The sequence below is a fragment of the Leuciscus leuciscus genome (assembly GCF_965113295.1).
Source record: "Leuciscus leuciscus genome assembly, chromosome: 12".
NCBI classification, from domain to species: Eukaryota; Metazoa; Chordata; class Actinopteri; order Cypriniformes; family Leuciscidae; genus Leuciscus; species Leuciscus leuciscus.
The window spans coordinates 4,418,092-4,440,248 of record NC_138736.1 but is presented as its reverse complement, the minus strand read 5'-3'; the positions used below and the strand labels follow the sequence as shown (position 1 = coordinate 4,440,248).

The 22,157-nt window shown below is 38.2% G+C and overlaps 2 protein-coding genes and 2 long non-coding RNA genes across 5 annotated transcripts in view; 2 read left to right on the top strand and 2 right to left on the bottom strand.

Moving 5' to 3' along the window:
- The window catches only part of sdc3 (syndecan 3), a 37,135-nt gene extending 28,332 nt beyond the window's left edge, over window positions 1-8,803 (top strand). Inside the window, exons 3-6 of one of the 2 annotated variants that reach the window (XR_014210453.1) lie at window positions 379-1,040; window positions 2,581-2,791; window positions 4,623-7,313; window positions 7,451-8,803. Coding sequence is in view for 1 of the 2 variants with exons in the window: in XM_082185930.1 (XP_082042056.1) it covers window positions 379-1,040; window positions 2,581-2,791; window positions 4,623-4,789 (1,040 nt within the window). In the remaining variant the exon portion in view is untranslated. Of the gene's footprint in view, window positions 1-378; window positions 1,041-2,580; window positions 2,792-4,622 lie in introns of both variants that reach the window. The other variant, XM_082185930.1, reaches the window with a different exon arrangement.
- The window catches only part of LOC309511010, a 295,833-nt gene that overhangs the window by 61,555 nt on the left and 212,121 nt on the right, over window positions 1-22,157 (bottom strand). The window lies entirely within an intron of this gene.
- Window positions 1-22,157, bottom strand: part of LOC309511000 — an 89,706-nt gene that overhangs the window by 55,975 nt on the left and 11,574 nt on the right. The gene's annotated exons all lie outside the window — the stretch shown is intronic.
- Window positions 10,440-15,320, top strand: nobox (NOBOX oogenesis homeobox). The gene is made up of 4 exons (XM_082185942.1): window positions 10,440-10,795; window positions 11,430-12,377; window positions 14,806-15,131; window positions 15,214-15,320. Exons 1-3 carry the CDS (start codon window positions 10,762-10,764, stop codon window positions 14,964-14,966), a joined length of 1,143 nt encoding a protein of 380 aa, XP_082042068.1. The 5' UTR covers window positions 10,440-10,761; the 3' UTR covers window positions 14,967-15,131; window positions 15,214-15,320.

Below are 22,157 nucleotides of genomic sequence, written 5' to 3'. Positions count from 1 at the left end.
AGTTTGCTTTAATAAAAATCAACCCGTGGGACATTAAAGTGCCTGTAGTTAAAAACCACCATCTGTGTGTGTGTGTGTGTGTGTGTGTGTGTGTGTGTGTGTGTGTGCTTTATGAGGAGAGTTTGTGTGTTGAAGTGCTGTTTGCTTTGTTCTCTGTATCTAGTGTGTGTGCTTGTGTATTTCTTACCAAGGTTATTGATATTTTATTCATGTGTTGCCATGGGGATGTTCACATTCCTGTGCTGACCAATCTAAAGGTAGCTTTGAAGCCTTGCAGACGCTTGCGCTAGGTATCATATGACACATTAACACGGTCTAAAATGGCTGAGAGTATTGATCTCCTTCAGTGTTTTCATAGCTCTTTCTCTTCTCTTTCAGTTCCAGATATAGACGTTCGTCCGAGTGCAGCAAGTGTGGCTTTCACTACAAAGGAGCCCCTCCCACTTTCCACCACACAGGCCACAGGCCCCGCCCCCTCGGCCCCTCCCGCCGCCGAGCCCAGCCGCCCACCTGCACCTGAGCTGGAGCGAGAGAGCGGCCTGGGACAAGATGTAGACATGGGCAGCAAAGTGGAGATTATGGAGGAGGAGGATATAGAATCCGTGACGGAAATAACGTTGGACCAAGAGAGGTCGAAGGCTACGGTTGCACCACGGCTGACTGACATTCCTGAAGTGTTCGTGGACTCATCCACCACTCTGGATGAGACTACAGTGGCCACTAGTGACCTGGAGGAAGAGGACGATCTGTACATTACCACAGAAACCATGAAGTTTGAGACATCCAGCACACCAGAGACCACAACTGATGACATCACAACCACTGAGGTTATGTCCACCACCGTTTCGTCCACCACTGCTAAACCGACCAGAGCCCGTCCTGCCCCGACCACGCCAAGCTCCGCCCCCGTACGACCTCGGCAACCACAGACCACGCCAAGCCCCGCCCCCGAACGACCCCGGCAACCCCAGCCCCAGCCCACCCCGAGTAGAGCCACCCCGACTGAGAGCAGCACTCGCTCGCTCATGAGCTCCACACAGGTGAGATATGTGGATTCATTTCAACTCTAAATAGGTTAGTTAGTTAGTTAGTTAGTTAGTTAGTTAGTTAGTTAGTTAGTTAGTTAGTTAGTTAGTTAGTTAGTTAGTTAGTTAGTTAGTTAGTTAGTTAGTTCGTTCGTACGATGTTTGTTTGTTTGTTTGTTTGTTTGTTTGTTTGAAGTTAGTTAGTTTGGAAGTTAGTTAGTTAGTTGTTTGTTTGTTGGTTGGTTAGTTGGTTAGTTAGTTGGTTGGTTGGTTAGTTAGTTGGTTAGTTAGTTAGTTAGTTAGTTGGTTGGTTGGTTGGTTGGTTGGTTGGTTAGTTAGTGAGTGATGCACCAATATGAAAATCCTAGCCAATACAGATAGACCAGTAAATATTTTAAATAAATGGCAGATATAAAAATTATATATTATCTATATGTCTTCAAATAAATACATAAATAAAACAAATATATTCCAATTCCATGTAAGGATGCACCAATACAAATATTCTAGCCAGTAATTAATTTCAATAAATGGTAGAAATTAAAATTGTATATTATTTAAATGTCTTAAAAAAAAAAAAAAAAAAAATTCTGTGTAAGGCTGCACCGATATGAAAATTTTGGGAATACAGATATGCCACTAATTATTTTTTAAAAATTGACAGGTATTAAAATGTTATATTATTGTACATGTCTTTAAATAAATTCATAAATAAAATATCAAATAAATAATATTCCATGCAAGGATGCTCCAATATGTAAATTCCAGCCAATAGAAGTAAGCCAGTAATTATTTTCAATAAAAGGTAGATATTAACATTTAATATTATTCTAAGTCTTAAATTAAACATAAAACACTAAACATTGAAATGATTCATTTGAAATACTTTAAGTGAATTTAGGCATCACAACATTATAAAGTACAGATTTAAAATTTGATATTCATTTTGAGATTTGCAAAATATTACATTTAACAGTATTGATGAATTATTAATGTTTTTAAAGATTACGTTTCAGTGAGTGTTTAGATGATGGCAAACTCGATGTAAAAATAGTGGAAATGCACAGTTAAATATCCAATGTCGGCAGATATAGATTAATAAGAAAAAAATCATATTGCCCAATAACTGATATGGTACCATCAGCCCATCCCTAATTCCATTATTGCTGTTTACATTAATACTTTTGCTCTGTAAGCATGCTCTTATTCACATTGGGTTCAAATACAGTGGCCCCAAAACCTTTTTGGACATTTAAGAAAAATAAATGTATATATTTGTATTATTTGTGCATATGAATGTCATCTGAGAATGAATGTGCATATGTGGATATTGCATTAAAATCATCAGATGATTTAGGCCATTTAGCTAGTTCTACTCTCACAAACCAGATTTATAATGCATTCAAAACCAAGCACTTTTACAGGACGGTCGGTCAGCAGTTTTTGCTCTTCTTCCCTGCAAATGTTTTTTTCAGCTTCACATGATCTATTGTGCAATTGTGAAAGGTTATGATCATTTTTTTTCTTTTCTTTTTTTCTCGTCTTCCTCATTTAGACACAAACAACAGATGAAACTGTAAATAATGAAGTTGCAGGACCAGGTCCAAGTGGAGATTTTGAGATTGAAGTTGTCCAAGGCAACGAGGTCGGTCGAGGAAGAGGAGCAGGAGATCCGGATCTGAACGGGAACACAGTAGATGCTGCCGGAAGCTCTGCTGCTCAACTTCCACAGAAGAACATCCTCGAGAGGAAGGAGGTCTTGATAGGTGAGAGATGAGACCTTCCACAACACACTTCAGTCTATCTGTCGACCTGTCTGTCTTTTTGTCTCGTATATATCTTTCATTTTCTATTTTTCTGTACGTATTATGTGTCTGTCTCCCTGTAGCTTATAAGATTAGAGGCGATGCATATAAATAGATCTCACTGAACTGTAGACCCCACAGCGGAAACACTTTATTGGCATTATTATAAAGCCGAAAACACACAAAAGTTTGGGGTTTAGTAAGATTCCTTTAGTGTTTTTGAGAGATGTCTCTTATGCTAACCAAAGCTGCATTATTTATTTATTCAAAATACAGTAAATTGTGAAATTGAGTAATAATTGTGAAACTATTTGAATATATTTTAAAATGTAATTTATTCCTGTGATCACTCCAGTCTTCAGTGTCACATGATCCTTCAGAAATCATTCTAATATGCTGATTTGATGCTCAAGAAACATTTCAGATTATTATAAATTTTGAAAACAGTTGTTGCTTCATATTTTTGTGGAAACCGTGATACATTTTTTCATGATTGCATGATTAATACAAAGTTCAAATGAACAGCATTTATTTGAAATAGAAATCTTTTATATTACTATAAATGTCTTTACTATACTGTTACTTTTAAACAATTTAATGCATACTTGCTGAATAAAGTATTAATTTTTCTTTTTTTCTTCTTTTTTTCTTTTCTTTTTTAAATCTGACTGACTGATTTACGGTAATGTAAATATTATGCTCAAGCATGAAATAGCATTGCACAAAAGCACATTATAAAAACACATTAAAGTCATTATATATTAGCTAAATAAATAGTATTAAGTTATTTAAAGGAACAGTTCACCCAAAAATTATTTAAATTGATTTACTTTATTTTTGGTGTACTATCCCTTTAAGAACAGCTCTCAATCAAGAGCCTCTCTCTCTCTCTCTCTCTCTGTGGAGAACACGGTCTTCTGCTCTTTGTCTTTCTTCCTTGTTCACATTCACCTTCTCCTCTGTTTGTTTAGCTGCGCCTCTGTCTCTCTCTCGCCTCTCGTTTCTCTCCGTCACCTGATATGCTGTCTCTCTCTCCTCAGCCATTCTGATTGGAGGACTGTTTGCCTTTGTATTTGCAGACTTCCTGGTCATAGGTAAAGACGTAGGAGTCGCAGGCTAGTTTGGATTTAGCTCATACATCGTATTTTGCGCTCTCGCAGTTAAGCTTTAGTTTTAGAGAGATTTAAAACTCTCCCTGCCTTGATTAAATGTGTTTTGTGTTTGTTTGTCTGTGTCTCTATTTCTCCCTCTTTTTCCGATGGTTTGGTTTTAATAGCACAATGTATTTGGTTCAAAACCATTAATGAAACTGATGTCGATTTGTCTCTTTCAGAGTTCATTTATAGTCGCGCTCATTGATGGCATTGAGTCCCTTAAAATCTCAGACTGATTTTCAAAACCAACATAATAAGGAAGGGATCAATGTCAATGCTTTAGACTGAAGTCTCTTATGCTCACCAAGGCTGCATTTATTGAATAAAAAATGCTGTAGAAACTGTAATATTGTGAAATATTATTACAATTTGAAAAATCTTTTCTATGTGAATATATTTTAAATGTAATTTATTCCTGTGATGCACAGCTGAATTTTCAGCATCATTTCTCCAGTCTTCAGTGCTTGATTTCAGAAGTGATTTAAATTCCTTCTCTTTATCTCTTATTTGCCATTGACGCAGAGATGACACTTGCACATTTATGGATGGTGGGAGAGAATGTGATTGTTGCTGAAGTGTTCATAATGATGTGAGTTTGAAATGCTGTAAGTAATCAGTGTCTCTTGTTCTTCCTCCAGCGGTGATCGTCGGAGGTGTAGTCGGAGCGCTCTTCGCTGCGTTCCTCGTAATGCTACTCGTCTACCGGATGAAAAAGAAAGATGAAGGCAGCTACACATTGGAGGAACCTAAACAAGCCACCGTCACCTACCAGAAACCGGACAAGCAGGAAGAATTCTACGCCTAACATCCATACGTTCACCTTCCTCCATTTCTCCAACCTCGTCCCGTCTCTACCTGCCCCCCCCCCCCCTTCTTTCTTTCATCTCGCCCCTTTTCCTTTGATCCCTTTCTTCCCTCGTTTCCCAATGAGAGTGCCTCTCATTCCACGGACTCTGAACTTTCTTTTCCAAAAAAAAACCTAAAAACTGAAAAACATCAATGTAGAAAAAAATGCAATTGATTGTGGGAGGGGCTTGTGCTAGGGGAGGGGTCAGCGAGGGCGGGGCTTGAACTAGGGGCGGGGTCCGCGAGGGCGGGGCTTGAGTCTTCACATACACAGAGAAGAAAAAAACTTTTTTAAGAACATGTTATTATTGATATGTTTAGGATTGTTGTTCTATGGAATTATGAGACCAGAATCTTTTTTTTCTTTTCTTTTTTTTGTAAAGACACTCCGTTTCAGATGTTTCCTGCACAATATTACTCTCAGACTGAAAACAATGGGAGCAAAAAAAAAAAAAAAGAATAAACAGCATGAACAAAATGAGGGAGAGGAAAATAACACAGTTGGGGGTCATGGAGGGATTGTGCAAGTCAGGCGAGAGGGAGAAAAAGGAACAGAAATAAGAGTTGCGTGGCAGAAGTGGAGTCTGTACTCGAAATGCTCTTCTGTCACCAAGGTCAGTGATCCAGCGTTGTGTGGTGCCTTCCATTTCCCTGGTGCTAGAAACAGAGCTCGAGCAGAGCGAGTGTGTGTGTGTGCTTGCGCATATGTGTGTGATTGTGTGTCTTAGGTGCCCTTGTGACCCCAGCCCAGACACACACACGCGCAGGCGCACACACACTCCGACTCCCTCTGCTGGCGAGAGCACGACGGTACCCTCCGTTTGGAGCAGGGAGCCCGAAACACCAACACAGCACATTAAAAACACTGAAGGTTTGCTGTGAGGGAGCGCATGCATAGAATCAGAGGACTAGCCTCTCCTCTGCTCTGTATAAAAACTTTAGTAATCATTAGTAATAATCAATAATATATCAGGAGCTCTGAATGGAAGGAAATTGGTGATCATAATATTCGTAGTGAAGGATATTATCTATTTAGCTGTGCAGTAAGGTTTTATCGGTGTAAATATCAACTTGACTTTTTTTTGTTTGTAATGCTTTCAACCATGCTATTGTAGTAAAAAAATAAACACACATGCTATCGATATCTACCTGGACATCATTTAAAAAATATATTAATCAGTTAAACCTGGAGAAATGCTGAATGCTCAGCGTTTAGTGTGTCACCGATCATAAGTCAATGTCTGTTTTTTTGTTTTGAAAGGTCAGTCTTTTCCACTCTCAAATAGAGACATTTCCACTCGCACTAACAAGCCTGATGGACAGTCATGCTCAAGACGGGTGTTGATGGGGAACTTGTGCGATTAGGGGATTGGGATATTAATATTATCGCTGTGGGTTACAGACGCAACGTAAACTTAACGGTTCGGGAGAATAATAGCGTGTCTAACAAAGATATCCAAGCTGAAAGCCTTTTAAATAGTACGATTTCAGAATTACTATCACTTTTTTCCTGGGTTTTTTTGTTTTGTTTTATATTATGTTAGAATACATTTCATTTATAAAAGCAAAATGACTAGAAATGCATGAATTAGCAATAACAAGCTATCAACAACAGACTCTGTGGTTGACATGCTCAGAATGTATGTGACATGTCATGTGGTGTGATGTCAGTGTTACTCGCAGATGTAGCACAAGATGTTAGCAAAATGCTGAAATGACATTACTTGTCTTAACACATATCATTTTAAATATCTGAACGTGCAAATGTACTATATCGAATTCGGGACGGCTTGTGCGCAGTATCGGCACACAGTCCCAGAAATTTCCTTTTTATATCCACAGTAACGGAGGATTGTACCCACCCCCCATTTATAAACATATCGCTGAGGGTAAAGCTGCCATAACACTGAAACGTGACATCAAATAACGCTTCCTATTTGATCACAAATCATGCGTTTAGAATGCATGGTGATGTTTTTTTTTAATGTGAGAAACCTACACTCAAGCATATTCGACTGAGTGTGTGTACAAGAGCACATTCAAGACGCCTGTGGGACATTTTGGGCAGGTGGGGGAAATCTTGAGACCCATACAGGGTGGTTGTACTTCAGTCTAAGATTGTAATGTCACACCTGTGCAACAGTACCTGTAGCTTGAATATTTTACTCTGTATGATCATGTCTGACAGTGTGTGAGTGTGTATATTGGCTTGTTTTCATGCATTTGCAAGTGTGTTTCACTCCCTGATAGTTCTTCCTTTGTGGGGACGTATTCTCCTCTCCCTGCACTTAAATTGCTATATGACACTGACAATTGCACAAACACACAAAACACGTTACCTATAGCATCACAGCCTCGGCCTTATTATTATTATTATTGTTATTATATAGGACCTAGAAGAATTTCTGACACATCACAGCACACCTTTGATCAAATTACTGTAGTAAGGCCCAGTCTCTTGGACACTGAGTAAAGGTTAGAGAGTGATAATCGGTTTGGATCGAGACCGATAATCGGTTTGGATCGAGACCGATAATCAGTTTGGATCGAGACAGATAATCGGTTTGGATCGAGACAGATAATCGGTTTGGAACGAGACCGATAACCGGATTGGAACGAGACGATAATCGGTTTGGATCGAGACCGATAATCGGTTTGGATTGAGACCGATAACCGGATTGGATCGGGACGATAATCGGTTTGGATCGAGACCGATAATTGGTTTGGATCGAGACCGATAATCGGTTTGGATTGAGACTGATAACCGGATTGGATCAAGACGATAATCGATTTGGATCGAGGCCGATAATCTGTTTGGATCGAGACCGATAACCGGATTGGAACGAGACCGATAACGATTGGATCAAGACGATAATCGATTTGGATCTAGACTGATAATCGGTTTGACGGCTGATATTTTTACCGATATTGACATTTACTACCTGAACCATTTAGTAGAGGTCTAAAGAATAGCAACAATGCCATTGCACAACTGTATGTTGACGTAAAATAAAATGTTTGCATAACTACGTTTGCATAAAACAATGAGAAAAACATGAATCATTTCAAGCTTGACAGTTAGAACAAAACAAAGATGAAAATTTATTTGCAACCAATCTCAAGAGAACTAAACGAACTAATTATAGTGCAACAAAAATGCAATTGTTAATATTTATAATAATTTCGTAAACAAATTATAATGCATATGTTTTATTTAATTGGTCAAAAAAGCAGAAATAAATGGTAATTAAAACAAAAATCTTTTATCTATTAGTTCAAGATTTGTTTTCATTTGTGTCCAAGAGACTGGCTCTAACACGTCATGACAAATATTCACAAAACCTCAGCAATCATTAGTGTCTAATTGGAATATGGACGTGAATAACGTTAATCAAACGCTTACATGCTAAACGGATAGTTGCAAGCCTACAATTAGTATGTGAAATTCAGGTATTAAGACGTGATGATTGTTTAAAAAAAGATTTTTGTACGCAAAAAAAAAAAAAGCTGTTGGTGCTGGAGGTTTAATATTTCGATTAAAATTATGTTCACAGCTTTCACCCCACCACAATCTAATCGTGTGAGCAACACATTCACATGTCCTCGTGAATCCCCCACCTCCCAACAACAAACTATCCATTCCAGAACGCCTGGAGCTCACTGTGTGTTCATGTTATGGATGTCAGTGGAACTTTTGAGTTTGCATTGCTGTCTTTTCTACTGGTAACTCTTTCTATTCATAGCCAAATATGAGGCGGGCCTTCCTGTGTCTGTGTGCCAATCACAGACCAGCATGGTCCTGGTCTGATGGTCGCCCAGCGTGGTTTTATACATGCACATTTTTTTAAAAGAACTTTTGTTTTGTTTTTTTCTTTGTTTTTAATTTTTTTTCCTCATTGGTTGATTTGTGTATAAAGAGGCAAAGTTCTGTCACTAATATGCCACTCTATTCAAAATAAAACCTGATTGGTTATCTCTGTTGCTGCTGTGATTTAATTGGTTAAAACCCTGAAGTTGCTTATGCTTGGAATAGCTACTCTTACTGTATCTGTACTAAGTGCTCAGAATTGTACGATTTCAGGCTGTCCCAGATGAAAGATGACCAATCGTGACGATTTCTGTGGTCGTGGCTCCTACGTACAGTGAGAGAGCTTTAAAGACGGTCGTCCTCACGGTCTTGCGACCAAAGATAGCCTGCGATAATTATCTGGCAGTGTCAGAAATTTAGCATGATCATCTCAGTGTTTTTGCTGCTACGACCTACGTCTACTGACTAGCCAGTAAAAATCCAACATGAAATGGCGTATTGATCAACACGACACGGCACTAAAACTTAAAACTACTTGCGTCCAGCTCAAATTACAAAATTGGCATGCCAAGTTGGCCTCTTTTCCTTTAGCCATGACCGCATCCATATTGACGTTTTCTTCTATACTAACTTGCTTCGTAGCCTACGATTCAATAGGTGTCATCATCTTACGGTCTACATACATGTCGTACCCAAGTTTATTAGATCCATGTCGTAGTGTGATTTGTAGTGATCTTATAGACCTTATGCGCCAGAGAAACGAGGGCGCCGCCATCTTTACAATATTGTCTTTGAACTTTCGTTTTTGCAGTCGCTCTGTATATTTCTATGGCGCTGCTGTCCAGGAGTAATTCGCTTTTTGAAGTGGATTTACTTCATGTAAAGTTAACGAAAGTTATCATGAGGACTGTAATGTTTAAAGCAGATGACTTAACAAATGTCAGTCGACCGGGAAGATTTTTAAAACGAGCTGTTCATTCATAAATACGCAAGATAAAATACGTAAATAATCATAAATATGTTAATCACTCTTGCTGTACTTTGATGGCATACACTGATTGGTCTGCGCAGCGCCGCTTCAAGTCACACACTCCTAATGGCTGTGTCCGAAAACGCATACTCTCTTGAGTAGGTACTGTTTATTTATTTATTTTTTACTTTGCGACAGCAAAAAAAAAGTATTTTCTTTTATAGTATGATTGTGTGTAGTATGAATGTAATCCAGACATACTACATTCGACATGATGTCATTGTCATGTGACATGGGCTGCATCCTAAAATCGCACACTTCCCTACTATAGAGGGCGAAAAACAGTATGTGACAAAAGAAGTAGGCTATGTCTGAATTCAAAGTACTTATTAAAATGAAAGATATAAAAATAAAAATGACCCGGATGACCTACTACTTCTGAAGTGTGCATACGATGGACACTTTACTATCCCATGAGGCCACAGGAGAGGATTTGTGACAACATGGCGGATGAAGTAGCCTACATTATGTAGAACATTCTTTAACGCTTACAAAGTAAGTTTCAAACCAAATGTAGTACCTATAGTATACACAGTATGCGATTTCAGATTCAGCACTACTTTTCAGCTTATGAAATCTAGACCTTTTATCTTTTGAACAGAACCCTTTTGATCTAACATAAAAAGCAAGCAAAATGCTCCATACATTGTCATCTTACAAAGAAAATAAGGTCAGATGAGTCAACAATTCATTTAAAATGAGTAGATTTTTGTTGTTGCTCTCATTAATTTCTAAGAAAAATGTATAGTCAAACAATCCCTATATATATAGCCCTATATATTTCTATACACTGTAATTTTTTTATTTATTTTTTTTCATTTAATTTAAACTAATAACAGATTACGAGATAGTGTTAAAATGAAACCCTTTTCCAAGTTAAATGACTTAAAATGTGAGTGAAGGTGAACGCAACTACACACTGATCCAGATACTGAAACACGCCTCCTGTGCATGTCACGTGATGTAACCTGAGCAGCGACTGCAGGTTCTCATCAATCAAGATCAATACTGATGCTGGAGTTTGTGCTTCACTCAAGCTCAATAACTTTAATATCTCAGATACAGATACAGGCCTGTGCGCGTGGGCATCACGATGGCCGAAGAAGCCTTGTTCGTCAGTGATTACGGTGGGTGTTTTGATGTAAATGAGCTAAATTGACTCATTGTTTTTGACACCGATAATTGTCTAATTGGTCTCATTTCTAAACGGATGAAAGGTCTAATGGTTTGATACTCAGGGCGGAGGTTCAATTTATTGTCTAATTAGTGATAAACAAGCAATTGGAGAAAATGTCACTTTTAACACGTCACCATAAAGTAATGTTTATAACTTTATATAACTGGATGATTAATATCCGGCAATAACGTTTTTATTGTTTCACACCCACACACACACTAGTTTTTCCACGTGCTTTAACGCATAAAGAACTTTGAACTGTTAAATATTTTATGATAAGTTAATCTAAAACTAAAACAGTTTCTTTTTTTGTGCCATGTCTCGAAGTTAAAGGGATAGTTCATCCAAAAAGGAAAATTCTGTCGTTATTTTCTCACTTCATGTTTGTGTTATGAACAATACCTGTATGATTTTATTCTGTGGAACATAGAGGATATTTTGAGAATGTCTCTTTTTTTTCATACAATGAAAGTCAATGGTTACCAATCAGTTCTGAATTAGAGTAGATTTCTTTCATTCCAAGATTGCTGGTTAGTGTTACTTTGTTTTATAATTGTCTTTTTCTTGCCGTGTCATGTTTATAGATGGTCCATGTCCTCTGTGTGAAGAAGATGAGCAGATAGGGTATTGCAGATACAGAAACACGGAGCAAGAGAATGCGAGCGAAATAAAAAACGATGCGGGAGAGGTGGAAGACGAGGAGTCACAGGAGTTCAAGAGGGACTCTGAGGTGAACCCAGAGGAAATAGCTGAGGAGAACTGGACTGTGGTTCAAGAACCTGAAGAAAGGAAAATAGAGACGAAAGAGGAAGAAAACAAAACTGATGAAACCAAGCAGAAAAGCACAGAAGAAGAGCAAAACAAAAAAGCGGATAATGCTGAATCAGATGAACAATCTAAAGAAGAAGAGCAGGAAAGTATGTTAGGTTTAAAAGATGATGAAATAAAGACAGATGATGAGGATGAGGATGATGATGATGACGTCGATGAAGAGGCAAGCGACTTGCTGGTGCCTCCGCTAGAGGATGACTGTATTTTGCAGATGGGCCCCGATTGCACCATAGACCTGGTGATGGTGTGTGATCAGCCGAGATGTATGAATGAAGACCTTTCGTTATGCCCCCCCAAGTCTTCGGATTTCTCCCAGCAGCCCCCTATGAAATCCCCACCGAGACCATTATCTATCACGTTACCACCTCAGAATCCCACAATACTCCCATATCCGCCCCATCCTCTACTTCAAGCTCAGGTCCCAGCACAGGCCCAGTTGGAGCCCCAGTGTTTGGGCAAACGGCCCTATGGAATTTTGGATGAACGGCCCCCTGCTGTCGACCCCCAGGCCATGAGACCCCTGGAGGTGACACTACGACAGGTGTACACCACTCGCCAATACACACGCTTCGCCAGCAGAGCGGCTCTTATGCCTCTGGCCTCCGTCGGAGGAGAAACCAGCACTCAGGCTTTACCCTCCATCAGCACTGATGTCCCTCTAATGCCCCCGAAGAAGAAAACACGCACCTTCTACAGCACAGGTGAGAGAACGTACATATTAAAAGGGTAGTTCACCTGAAAAAAGTTACAAATTCGGCCATCATTTACTCGCCTTCAAGTCATTCCAGGCCTGTATGAATCACAAAAGAGGATATGTTGAAAAATATCAGTGTTTTGCTGTCCATACTGTTTTGGACCCCATTGACTTTCAGTGTATGGACAAAAACATCTTCATTTGTGTTCCACGGAAGAACACTTAGAGATGTGATTTTTATATATATATGTATAAATATGTGTGTGTGTACATATATTGTGTGTGTGTGTGTGTCAAGGTTATTTTCGTAAACGAAAACTGAAACTAAGACTAAAGCTATTGGTCAAAAAACATTTTCGTAAACTGAAATAAAATAGAAATTTCAACATTAATGAAAAATTAAAACTAAACGAAACTAACAACAGTTACTGAAAAACGAACTGAAACAAAATAATAATTAGCAGAAATAAATAATCGTTTTCGTAATTAATAAGCTCTCATCCTGTAGCCTATCGGAAAATCACTTTTTTTCCATTCCACTGCGCTACTTTATTTTTCAATGTATGACCGTTGCGCTCGAGTCTCACGTCTCCTGCAGCATCACGTGACACGACGCTCTAAAAACACGGCGCTCAAGTTAAAATAAGTTCAACTTTTAAAAGACGCGTAAGAGACCTTGCGCTTTTCCCCCCACTGTGCCCGCGTCTTTCTTTGTGAACCAGCCCTGAGAAGCAGAAAGGCCCACCTCATGCAAATACAGCTGTACCTTAAATCCAGGTATAAGATAACCATCTCATGTGAAACTAGCCTAAACAAGATAGGCCTATACCACACATATTAGACAAGAAACCGGAAAAAACAAATAGCAAGTCTATAGCCCAGAAATAGACGTATATTTGTCAGAGTAGAAGTATACTAAATGTCTGGTCTGAAGAGAACATGTGTATAACTATGAGTATATGATTTTAAACGATGCAATAGACAAAAAGCATAAATGGATCAATACAAGAATAATGTTTGAAAGGATTAATCATTGAAATAACCTTAAAGAATAATCATACGCATATCCTTTTCTTTTTCTTATACACCAAGTTGAACACGATTTCATTTTTAATATTATTATATAATTTTTACTTTTTAGTTGCATTTGTTTGGTTCTTTGTTCATCCTCAAACAATTATTTTATTTTTATTATTAAGAGGTTTGCACAAGAGTTAACTGTAAACTGCAAACATTAAACTTTGCTGAAATTAAATGTCTTTAACTGGAAGCTAAACTCTGCTAAACTATAATTACTAAGACTAAAACTGAAACTATATATATATATATATATATATATATATATAAAATGTTCACATAATAAAAACTAAAATAAAACTAACAAAACCATTAATGAAACTAACTAAAACGAAACTGAAATTTAAAGGAAATTTGAAAATTTATTTAAATAATTAAAATAATAATAATTAAAATAAAAACTAATTTTAAAATGCAAAACTATAATAACCTTGGTGTGTGTATATATATATATACTGCCCGGTCAAAATAAGTTGTTGTTTGCATTTAAATATGCAAAAGCTTTAGAGTCTATGATTGGATCATTATTGTAGTGATTATTATGTTTCTAGCATGTTATATGTTTGCCAACAGGTTCTTCTAACCATAATTGATGGAGTGTGTAGAAGATCTTGACCAGAAATGGATGCACCTCTTGATGGAAATAACATCATAGCATTTATTTCTATCAAGAGGTGCATACATTTTTGGTCAATATCTTGTATTGATGAAGCAAGAGTCCAGCGCTCTGTAAAGTCTCCTCCAGCACATCCCAGAGACTTTCAGTGAATTTAAGGTCTGAACTCAGAGACAATTCACGTGTGAAAGTTATTCTTTGTGCTCCTCCCAACCATTCTTTCACATTTTTAGCCTGAGGAATCTTGACTTCGTCATGCTGGAATGTGACCATGATGTGTTGTGTCTTCCTACGTGGTTGTTTAAGAAATGAAAAGTCCATCAATTATGGTTAGAAGAACTGTTGGCAAACATATAACATGCTATTAACAAAATAATCACTGCAATAATGATCAGATCATAGACTCTTAAGCACTTGCCTTTTTAAATCCAAACAGCAATTTTTTGCTTTGGCCGGGCAGTGTGTGTGTGTGTGTGTGTGTGTGTGTGTGTGTGTTATGCTATTGACATTATGAGCAATCAAAGTCCTTATATTGTAGTGTGTGTTCAGGTTTCAGGTCATTATGACGACATGTTCTTTAATTCAAACCGTTAAATAATCATAAAAAAAAAGGGTGATGAGTAGGTGCTAGAAAATGTCATTAGCTCAGTATAAAAAACCATTACACCTATGAAATGTCTTCATAATAATAGGTGTACCAACATCTTTGTGTGTGTGTGTGTGTGTGTGTGTGTGTGTGTAGATCAGCTGGAGGAGCTGGAGCGTGTATTTCAGGATGATCACTACCCTGATGGAGACAAGAGAAAGGAGATAGCGGCCGCCGTCGGTGTTACGCCCCAGAGAATCATGGTCACTGCCAACAGGCATCCATTCCTTCAGACCTCAAGCCCCTTCTCACATTAATCTGTGTTTCAATTCATCAAAATACATGCAAGTGACAATAATTGTACTCTGATCCTCCCATCAGGTGTGGTTTCAGAACCGGCGAGCCAAATGGAGAAAAACGTCGAAAACCACAACAAAAAAGCCTCCTGCTAGTCGGGGTCCAACTTGTGTCCAGGTCAACAGGTTAGTGTTTACGCAGTGCAGCCAACAGATTGTGTGATGTTATGCATATAATCGATTGTATAATTAATTTGTGTGTGTGCAGGCCAACCATTTTCCATGCTCCTTCTGTTGCATCTCAACATCCCAAGCCTGGGAACACACTCCCCCCCTACAGTACCATCCGGACCAGCCGCACCAGTCCACCAGGTCACATACTCAAACATACACCTGAACCTGTGTATTAGGACTTGACTGTTTAATTAAATTATGCATTAGGACTTAAACTGTTTAGTTAAACTGCACAATAGGACTTAACAAGCTTTTTAATTAGAGCTAATCAAAAATCCCTGCACATTCTAAACATGGGCACCTGTTTTTGATAGTCCACTTTACTGACTATAAGTAACTTTGCAACTACATGTCAACTAGCGGTCATTAGAGTATTAGTAGACTGTCTGCTTAATAAGTGCAGATAATTTTGATGCTCCCCAACAGACATTATACTGACTAACTTTGCAACTACATGTCAATTTATTCTACCCTGGAAATCCAGAGTTCTCGCGAGAGCACAAGTTGAATTTGCTCAGTGAGTTACTCTGGCGTCGAGTAATGATGCCCTTGTATCCGAGCTGCACCAATCACATCGGGTTATCTGATTTCCAGGCTAAATTGATTCTACTAACCCTAAACTAACAGTCTACTAATACTCTAATGAGAGCTAGTTGACATGTAGTTGCAAAGTTTGTAGAATGTCTGAAAGTGGACTATCAAAATAAATTGTAGCCCCTGTTTTTTGTGCAAATGCAATGTTCTGTGTGCATCAGGTCCAGCGTGTGTTGATGTGGCTCCTTGTGTGTCTCAAGGAGGTTTTTTGGAGTACATGCCCCCCCCCATGCACAGTCCTCCTCCGATACGACGAGCCTCCTTGCCTCTCATCACGGCATACAACCCTTCCACACACACCGTGTCCCTTCTGCTGGACACACCTGAGCACAGTGAGCCCAGCTCCACTGACACAACACCGCTGAGTTTACAGACGGACACAGGGTTAGTATGAACTAGGTTACTCATCCCATGCTGTACCCTTGTTAACCACTAGGCGTCGCTAGACGGTATTTTATAAAATGATTTTTTAGAAGTGGGGGTCTGTACTACAGGTGTTCCCGCTGCTTAATGTCTTTATATTATTGGTAGTCTGCACAACTGGCCACAGCTGTTGAAACAAATATATTGCACAAAAATATGAAGCAGCACAACTGTTTTCAACTTGTATGATAATAATCATAAATGTTTCTTGAGCAGCAAATCATCATATTAGAATGATTTCTGAAGGGTCATGTGACACTGAAGACTGGCGTAATGATGCTGAAAATTCAGCTTTGCATCACAGGAATAAATTACACTTTAAAATATATTAAAATAGAAAACTGTTATTTTAAATTGTAATAATATTTCACAATATTACTGTTTTGCTTACATTTATTTACATTTACAAGGAATCATTTTGCAGATGCTTTTATCTAAAGTGACTTATAAATTATTAATAACTTTTATTTATTTATTTTTGTCAAATAAATGCAATCTTGATGAGTATGAGACTTAAAACATTTAAAAAAAACCAAACTTTGGCATTGTAGTGTATTCTTGGTATATATAGGTTTTAAAAAAAACATTGAATCAGTTTTCTTGCAGCATTCCTAAGAAAAAGTGTTTGTCTGTAAAAAATATATCATATAATGAACAAAATAGAATTATTAATGCATAAATCAAACCTATTCAGAATTTTTTGACATAGGTTTCCACACATTTCGGTCATGACACTGGCCATTAAATCTAAATGTATAGAATTATGGTTATGTATAAATTATTTATAGTGATAATATTTAGTAATATTGATTATTTATCATTATTAATTTAAATGAGTTAGGTTTACTCATTATTATTATTATTATTATTACTATTGACATGATAGTACTGTCTACACTTGACTATTGTGTCTGACAGGAGACTTATCACATGTGCTCCACTGTCTTCATTCCTGTTGGTAGACCCCAGCACATTTGCATAAAGTAAAACATTTCTAAACTCTGAGTCGCTGGACACGCCCACATCATGTTTCTGCAATCCACCAGCTCTCGTTAACATGACTGCGTTCTGGTTACTCTGTCGCTGGCCCAACAGTAACGATGATTGGAAATACCACCTTTATGTTCAAAACCATCAAATCTTTTAATGTCACATGATTTTGATCCTCAGATGTGTTCTCTGCTGTTCCCAGGTTTGATTATGAAGGCATGGGCTCCTCTGTGAAGATGGACTTCATGACTTCTGCTTCACAGAACAGCACTTTAAATTACCAGCTCAACACATTTCCTCCACAGTCTAACACCTTATTAACCCAGCAGACTAACAGTTTCCTCTCTCAGCAAACAAACACTCTGTTACCTCAACAAACTAGCTGTCTCATGCCCCAACAGTCTAGCACACTATTGCCCCAGTACTCCCACCTGTCGTACCTCACGCCCTCTCCTTACCTCACGCCGACCCCTACCGAGAGCAGCAGCGCCCCATATCTGCCCCTCACCAACAACACACTCCCCGCGTACACCAGCAGTGGACACGCGTATCTCCATTCTCAAACCAGCAACCAGATGCTGCTCCAGTCAGGAGTTCATGGTAAGTCCACCATTACACCACTGGTAACGCTTTACAACAAGGTTCATTAGTTCAACCTATGGTCCTTTGCACCATGACCTCGAGCCAAACACCCCCCCAGAAGCCTTTTTTCCCTTGCTCGAACATTATTAAAGTTAAAGCTTATTTAGAGATATCAGCCGAATGGTTTAGTGCAGGCGCTAATGGATCCAAGGTTGTATCTGGTAAATTACCCCACTAATAATGCCCAGAATGGTACCAAACTTCTACAGTAGTACAAATAGGTTCTGTACTCATAAAACAAGGCATTGGAAAGTTTGTAAGTACATCAGGAGACAACGTCAGAACGTAGGCTCACTATTGGCCAGCATCACACACATGACCAGCGTCGGCCAATCGTGAGCCTACGTTCTGACGTACAACCCAGAAGCGCTGCGCTGTTACGCTACGTGAACTCACTCAGAGAAACACAGAAGAAAATGAAGTCGTTATTTTAGTTTTATTTGCGCACAAAAAGTGTTCTCGTCGCTTGATAAACTTATGGTTGAGCCACTGTAGTCACTTGGACTATTTTAAACATTGTCTTTACTAACTTTCTGGGCCGGCAAGTTTCGATCCCATAGAAGCCTATGGAGGAGTGATCCAGCTCTCAGATTTAATAAAAAAAATATCTTAATTTGTGTTCCGAAGATGAACGAAAGTCTTACGGGGTTGGAACAACATGAGGGAGAGTAATTACTGACAGAATTTTCATTTTTGGGTGAACTAACCCTTTAAGTTCAAAACGCAGGTTCTGGAGTAGCCTTAACATTCAGTCCTGTCAATCATCATTACGAGCGCACTATATAAGCAGCAGACGCCACACCGTCTCATTGACGAATTCCCTCCTCCCCTTCTCCTCCAGTAGATTATCTCTATCCTCTTATGCGCAATTCCATCATAGGGGGTTTTAACTCGGAGATCAAGCCGAGCCTCGGTGTTCGAGTCTCCTCCAAGGACAGCAAGCCAAGTTAGTTTACTATTAACCTTCAAGGCTGAATGGGCAGGCGAACTAGTGAACTAACAATGAGCAATACATTTGTTACAATATTTTTTTATCTTTGTTAATTTTAGTTAAAGGGGTGGTTGATTATGATTTCACTTTTCTAACTTTAGTTAGTGTGTAATGTTGCTGTTTGAGCATAAACAACATCTGCAAAGTTACGACGCTCAAAGTTCAAAGCAAAGGGAGATATTTGCTTTAAAGAAATTGCTTTTTAAGGACAACAACAAACGGCTGGTAGAGACTACACAAGCTTCCTCCCGGGTTAGTGACATCACCAACCCTAACATTTACATAAACCCCGCCCCCTGAACACGATTTATAGATTATCAAGACAGAATATGCTAATCAATGACTAGAAGATAACTACACATAAGCTACATAAATTCATCAACTAACCATTCAGAAATGTCCTGTTGCTTCTACATGTTGTCACTTCTTGAGTCTCTCCATCATTCTGACTCCGGTTTGAACATAAAAAGCAAAAATTTTGGAAATTTTCAGTGCATGTCTGTGTGAGTGCAAGCTGTTGTAGCTCCGCCCCCTGTGCCGGGAGCAGCAGCTCATTTGCATTTAAAGGCACAGACACAAAACGGCGCATTTGTGCTCACCCTCAAAAAGTGACAACTTTAAAATGCTATATAAAAATATCTCTGGGGTATTTTTGAGCTAAAACTTCACACACACTCTGGGGACATCAGAGATTTATTTTACATCTTGTGAAAGGGGCATTATACCACCCCTTTAATAATAATACAGCTGTTCATTGTTTGTTCATGTTAGTTCACAGTGCATTAACTAATGTTAATAACTACAACCTTTGATTTTAATAACGTATTAGTAAATGTTGAAATTAATATTAACTAAGATTAATAAATGCTGAAGAAGTATTGTTCGTTCTTAGTTCATGGTAGTTAACTAATGAACCTTATTGTAAAGTGTCACCACACCACTGGAGGAAACATCTGTCTTTAAAATGTTAACTTGCATGTTTCTATGAAGCATTTCAGGCGTACCCTTGGACTACTGACATGTACAGTCAGCCGGGTCCGTACACACAGGCGGTGTTTCGGCCACAGTTATCATCACAGGGTCATGAGAGCCAGTACACTCAACTCCTGCCCCAACAGCACTACGTCCAGCTCCAGGGAGCGCCGGCACAGCCCAGTCTTCCCAAAGCCACCGCTGACCCCCTGCTGCCCAACGTCAAGGTGGAGTCTGAGGACAGCAGTCAGCCAATCAGAGTCAGCGAGCCGGAGCCTACCTTTCACTGCGATTTCTCACCAATCAACTTTTAACAACAGCAGGTGATGTGTTGAGCTGTTTGAATGTGGAGTCTGTATAATTTGCGTTTTATAATTGATTATAGAACAGTACGAGTCATTAACATTTTTGAAAACTGGGGTCGGGGGTCGACGAGACGCTGGAGGGTCTGTGGAGACATTTTAGTGGCAAAAAAACGAAAGACTTGAAAACATAGTTAATATCATTGAGTAAAAAAAGTATTTCTTCTCTCCTTGCAAAGTGTTTGTGTTGAATCAGGATTATTATAGTTAACTAAAACTATAACCATTTTTGTTACTTGAAATAAAATAAACATTAAAAGTAAGTGAAGTTAATAAAAAATAAAATAAAAGATATCGTGAAAAAAAATGCAGGTAGTCGTCAAGGCAACATTTCTCATTTACGTTGTTTAACTTGTACTAAAATAACTAAAGCTGGAATAAGATTAATTAAAAAAAAAACTAGACGTTAAAAAAAAAAAAAAGACAAAACCACAACAAATTCACTAAAACTTTAAATAAAATGAAAATGAAAACTGAAAATATAAAGTTCCTGATAAAGTTCCCTTGGCCTTTGGAATTAAAATAGCCCCACATCATCACATAGCCTTCACCATACCTAGAGATTGGCATGGTTTGATTTCAGTTAGCCTAATAGCTGGTTTGATTTGCACTTATGGAAAGTACTCCATGCCAATCTCTAGGTATGGTGAAGGCTATGTGATGATGTGGGGCTATTTTAATTCCAAAGGCCAAGGGAACTTTATCAGGATGCATAGTATCCTGGATCCATGAAGTAACTATAAAAAAAATAAAAATCTGCCTGCCTCTATGGGAATTTAACATAGGGGTGTCCAGACTTATGCACCCTGTATTTTAAGGAAGAACATTTATTTATTTACGATACATTATTCATTCACAAAGAAAATTGGTGTCCTTAAAGGTTGGATTTTTCCTAATTTTTTTAATTAAGGCATTAAGTTCAATTTCCAAAAGATGATTTTTTTTATTCCTCTTTTTAGTCAACTTTAGCATTGGTGTCTAAACCTATGCATAGCACTGTATATATATAATAATTATTATTAATTAAATCATTAATTTGATGCTAAATAATATCACATACTATTTTATCCTACAGTTTAAATGAGTCTTGATACATGAATTTACATTTTACAATGGTTTCTGTTTCTTTTAGCAAAGTTCTGTTTAGATGCTTCATCTGTGTCTGTGCCTGATATTACTGATATCATCTGTGTTGTGTTTCAGGGCGCCGACTGAGAAGATCCCGCTGACAAAATTTTCATTTCTTTATATGTTTGTCTTCTGTTTTTGCTGTGGTGTTTAAGAGCTATTAAAATGCTCTTTCTCTGATGTTTTGCTGTGTTGGTTATTATGCATGTGCACAAGATTTAGTTGACTAGTGAACAGGAATCAGGCATATACACAGGAAGTGATGTATAGGACGTTTCAGGCCCTTTATGTTTGGCCTACTACTATTTAGTAAGGAAGTATGCAATTTCAGACGCATTTTATGCAAGAGCACCTGTAGAAGAGACTAGATATGGCCACAAGGGGGCGCTGTCTCACAAGAGCACTGATCTCAGACCTGCACACTTCTCTACAACACAAGGTTTGAAGGTTTTTGTTGTTGTTGTTGTTTTTGTTGAAAACTTCAGTTCTCCTCTGACCTCCTCACCTCTCATCACTACATACTTTTACACTACATACTCTTTCTCCATAGATTTACTACAGGTGCGATTGAATAAGGCCAGGATATATTTTTTGTACTAAGAAAAATAGAGAAGATGCCAGAAACCCTGCATGATCATTACACCACAGCCTGCTCTTACACAGTGTTAATATAACCATCACACATACGCAAATGCATGCTCTAGTTCACTTCCACTTCCTGTCTCGGGTTGCTTTCAGATGTAGTGAGATAAAAGTAAATGCCTTAGGCATGTTTGCTTTTTAGTCTGACCTCTTAATACTTATAAATTAATTGACTGGAAATGCAAACTTCGGCTATGTTAAGTGAGGAATTCATGAGTAATTGTTAAAAGGCTT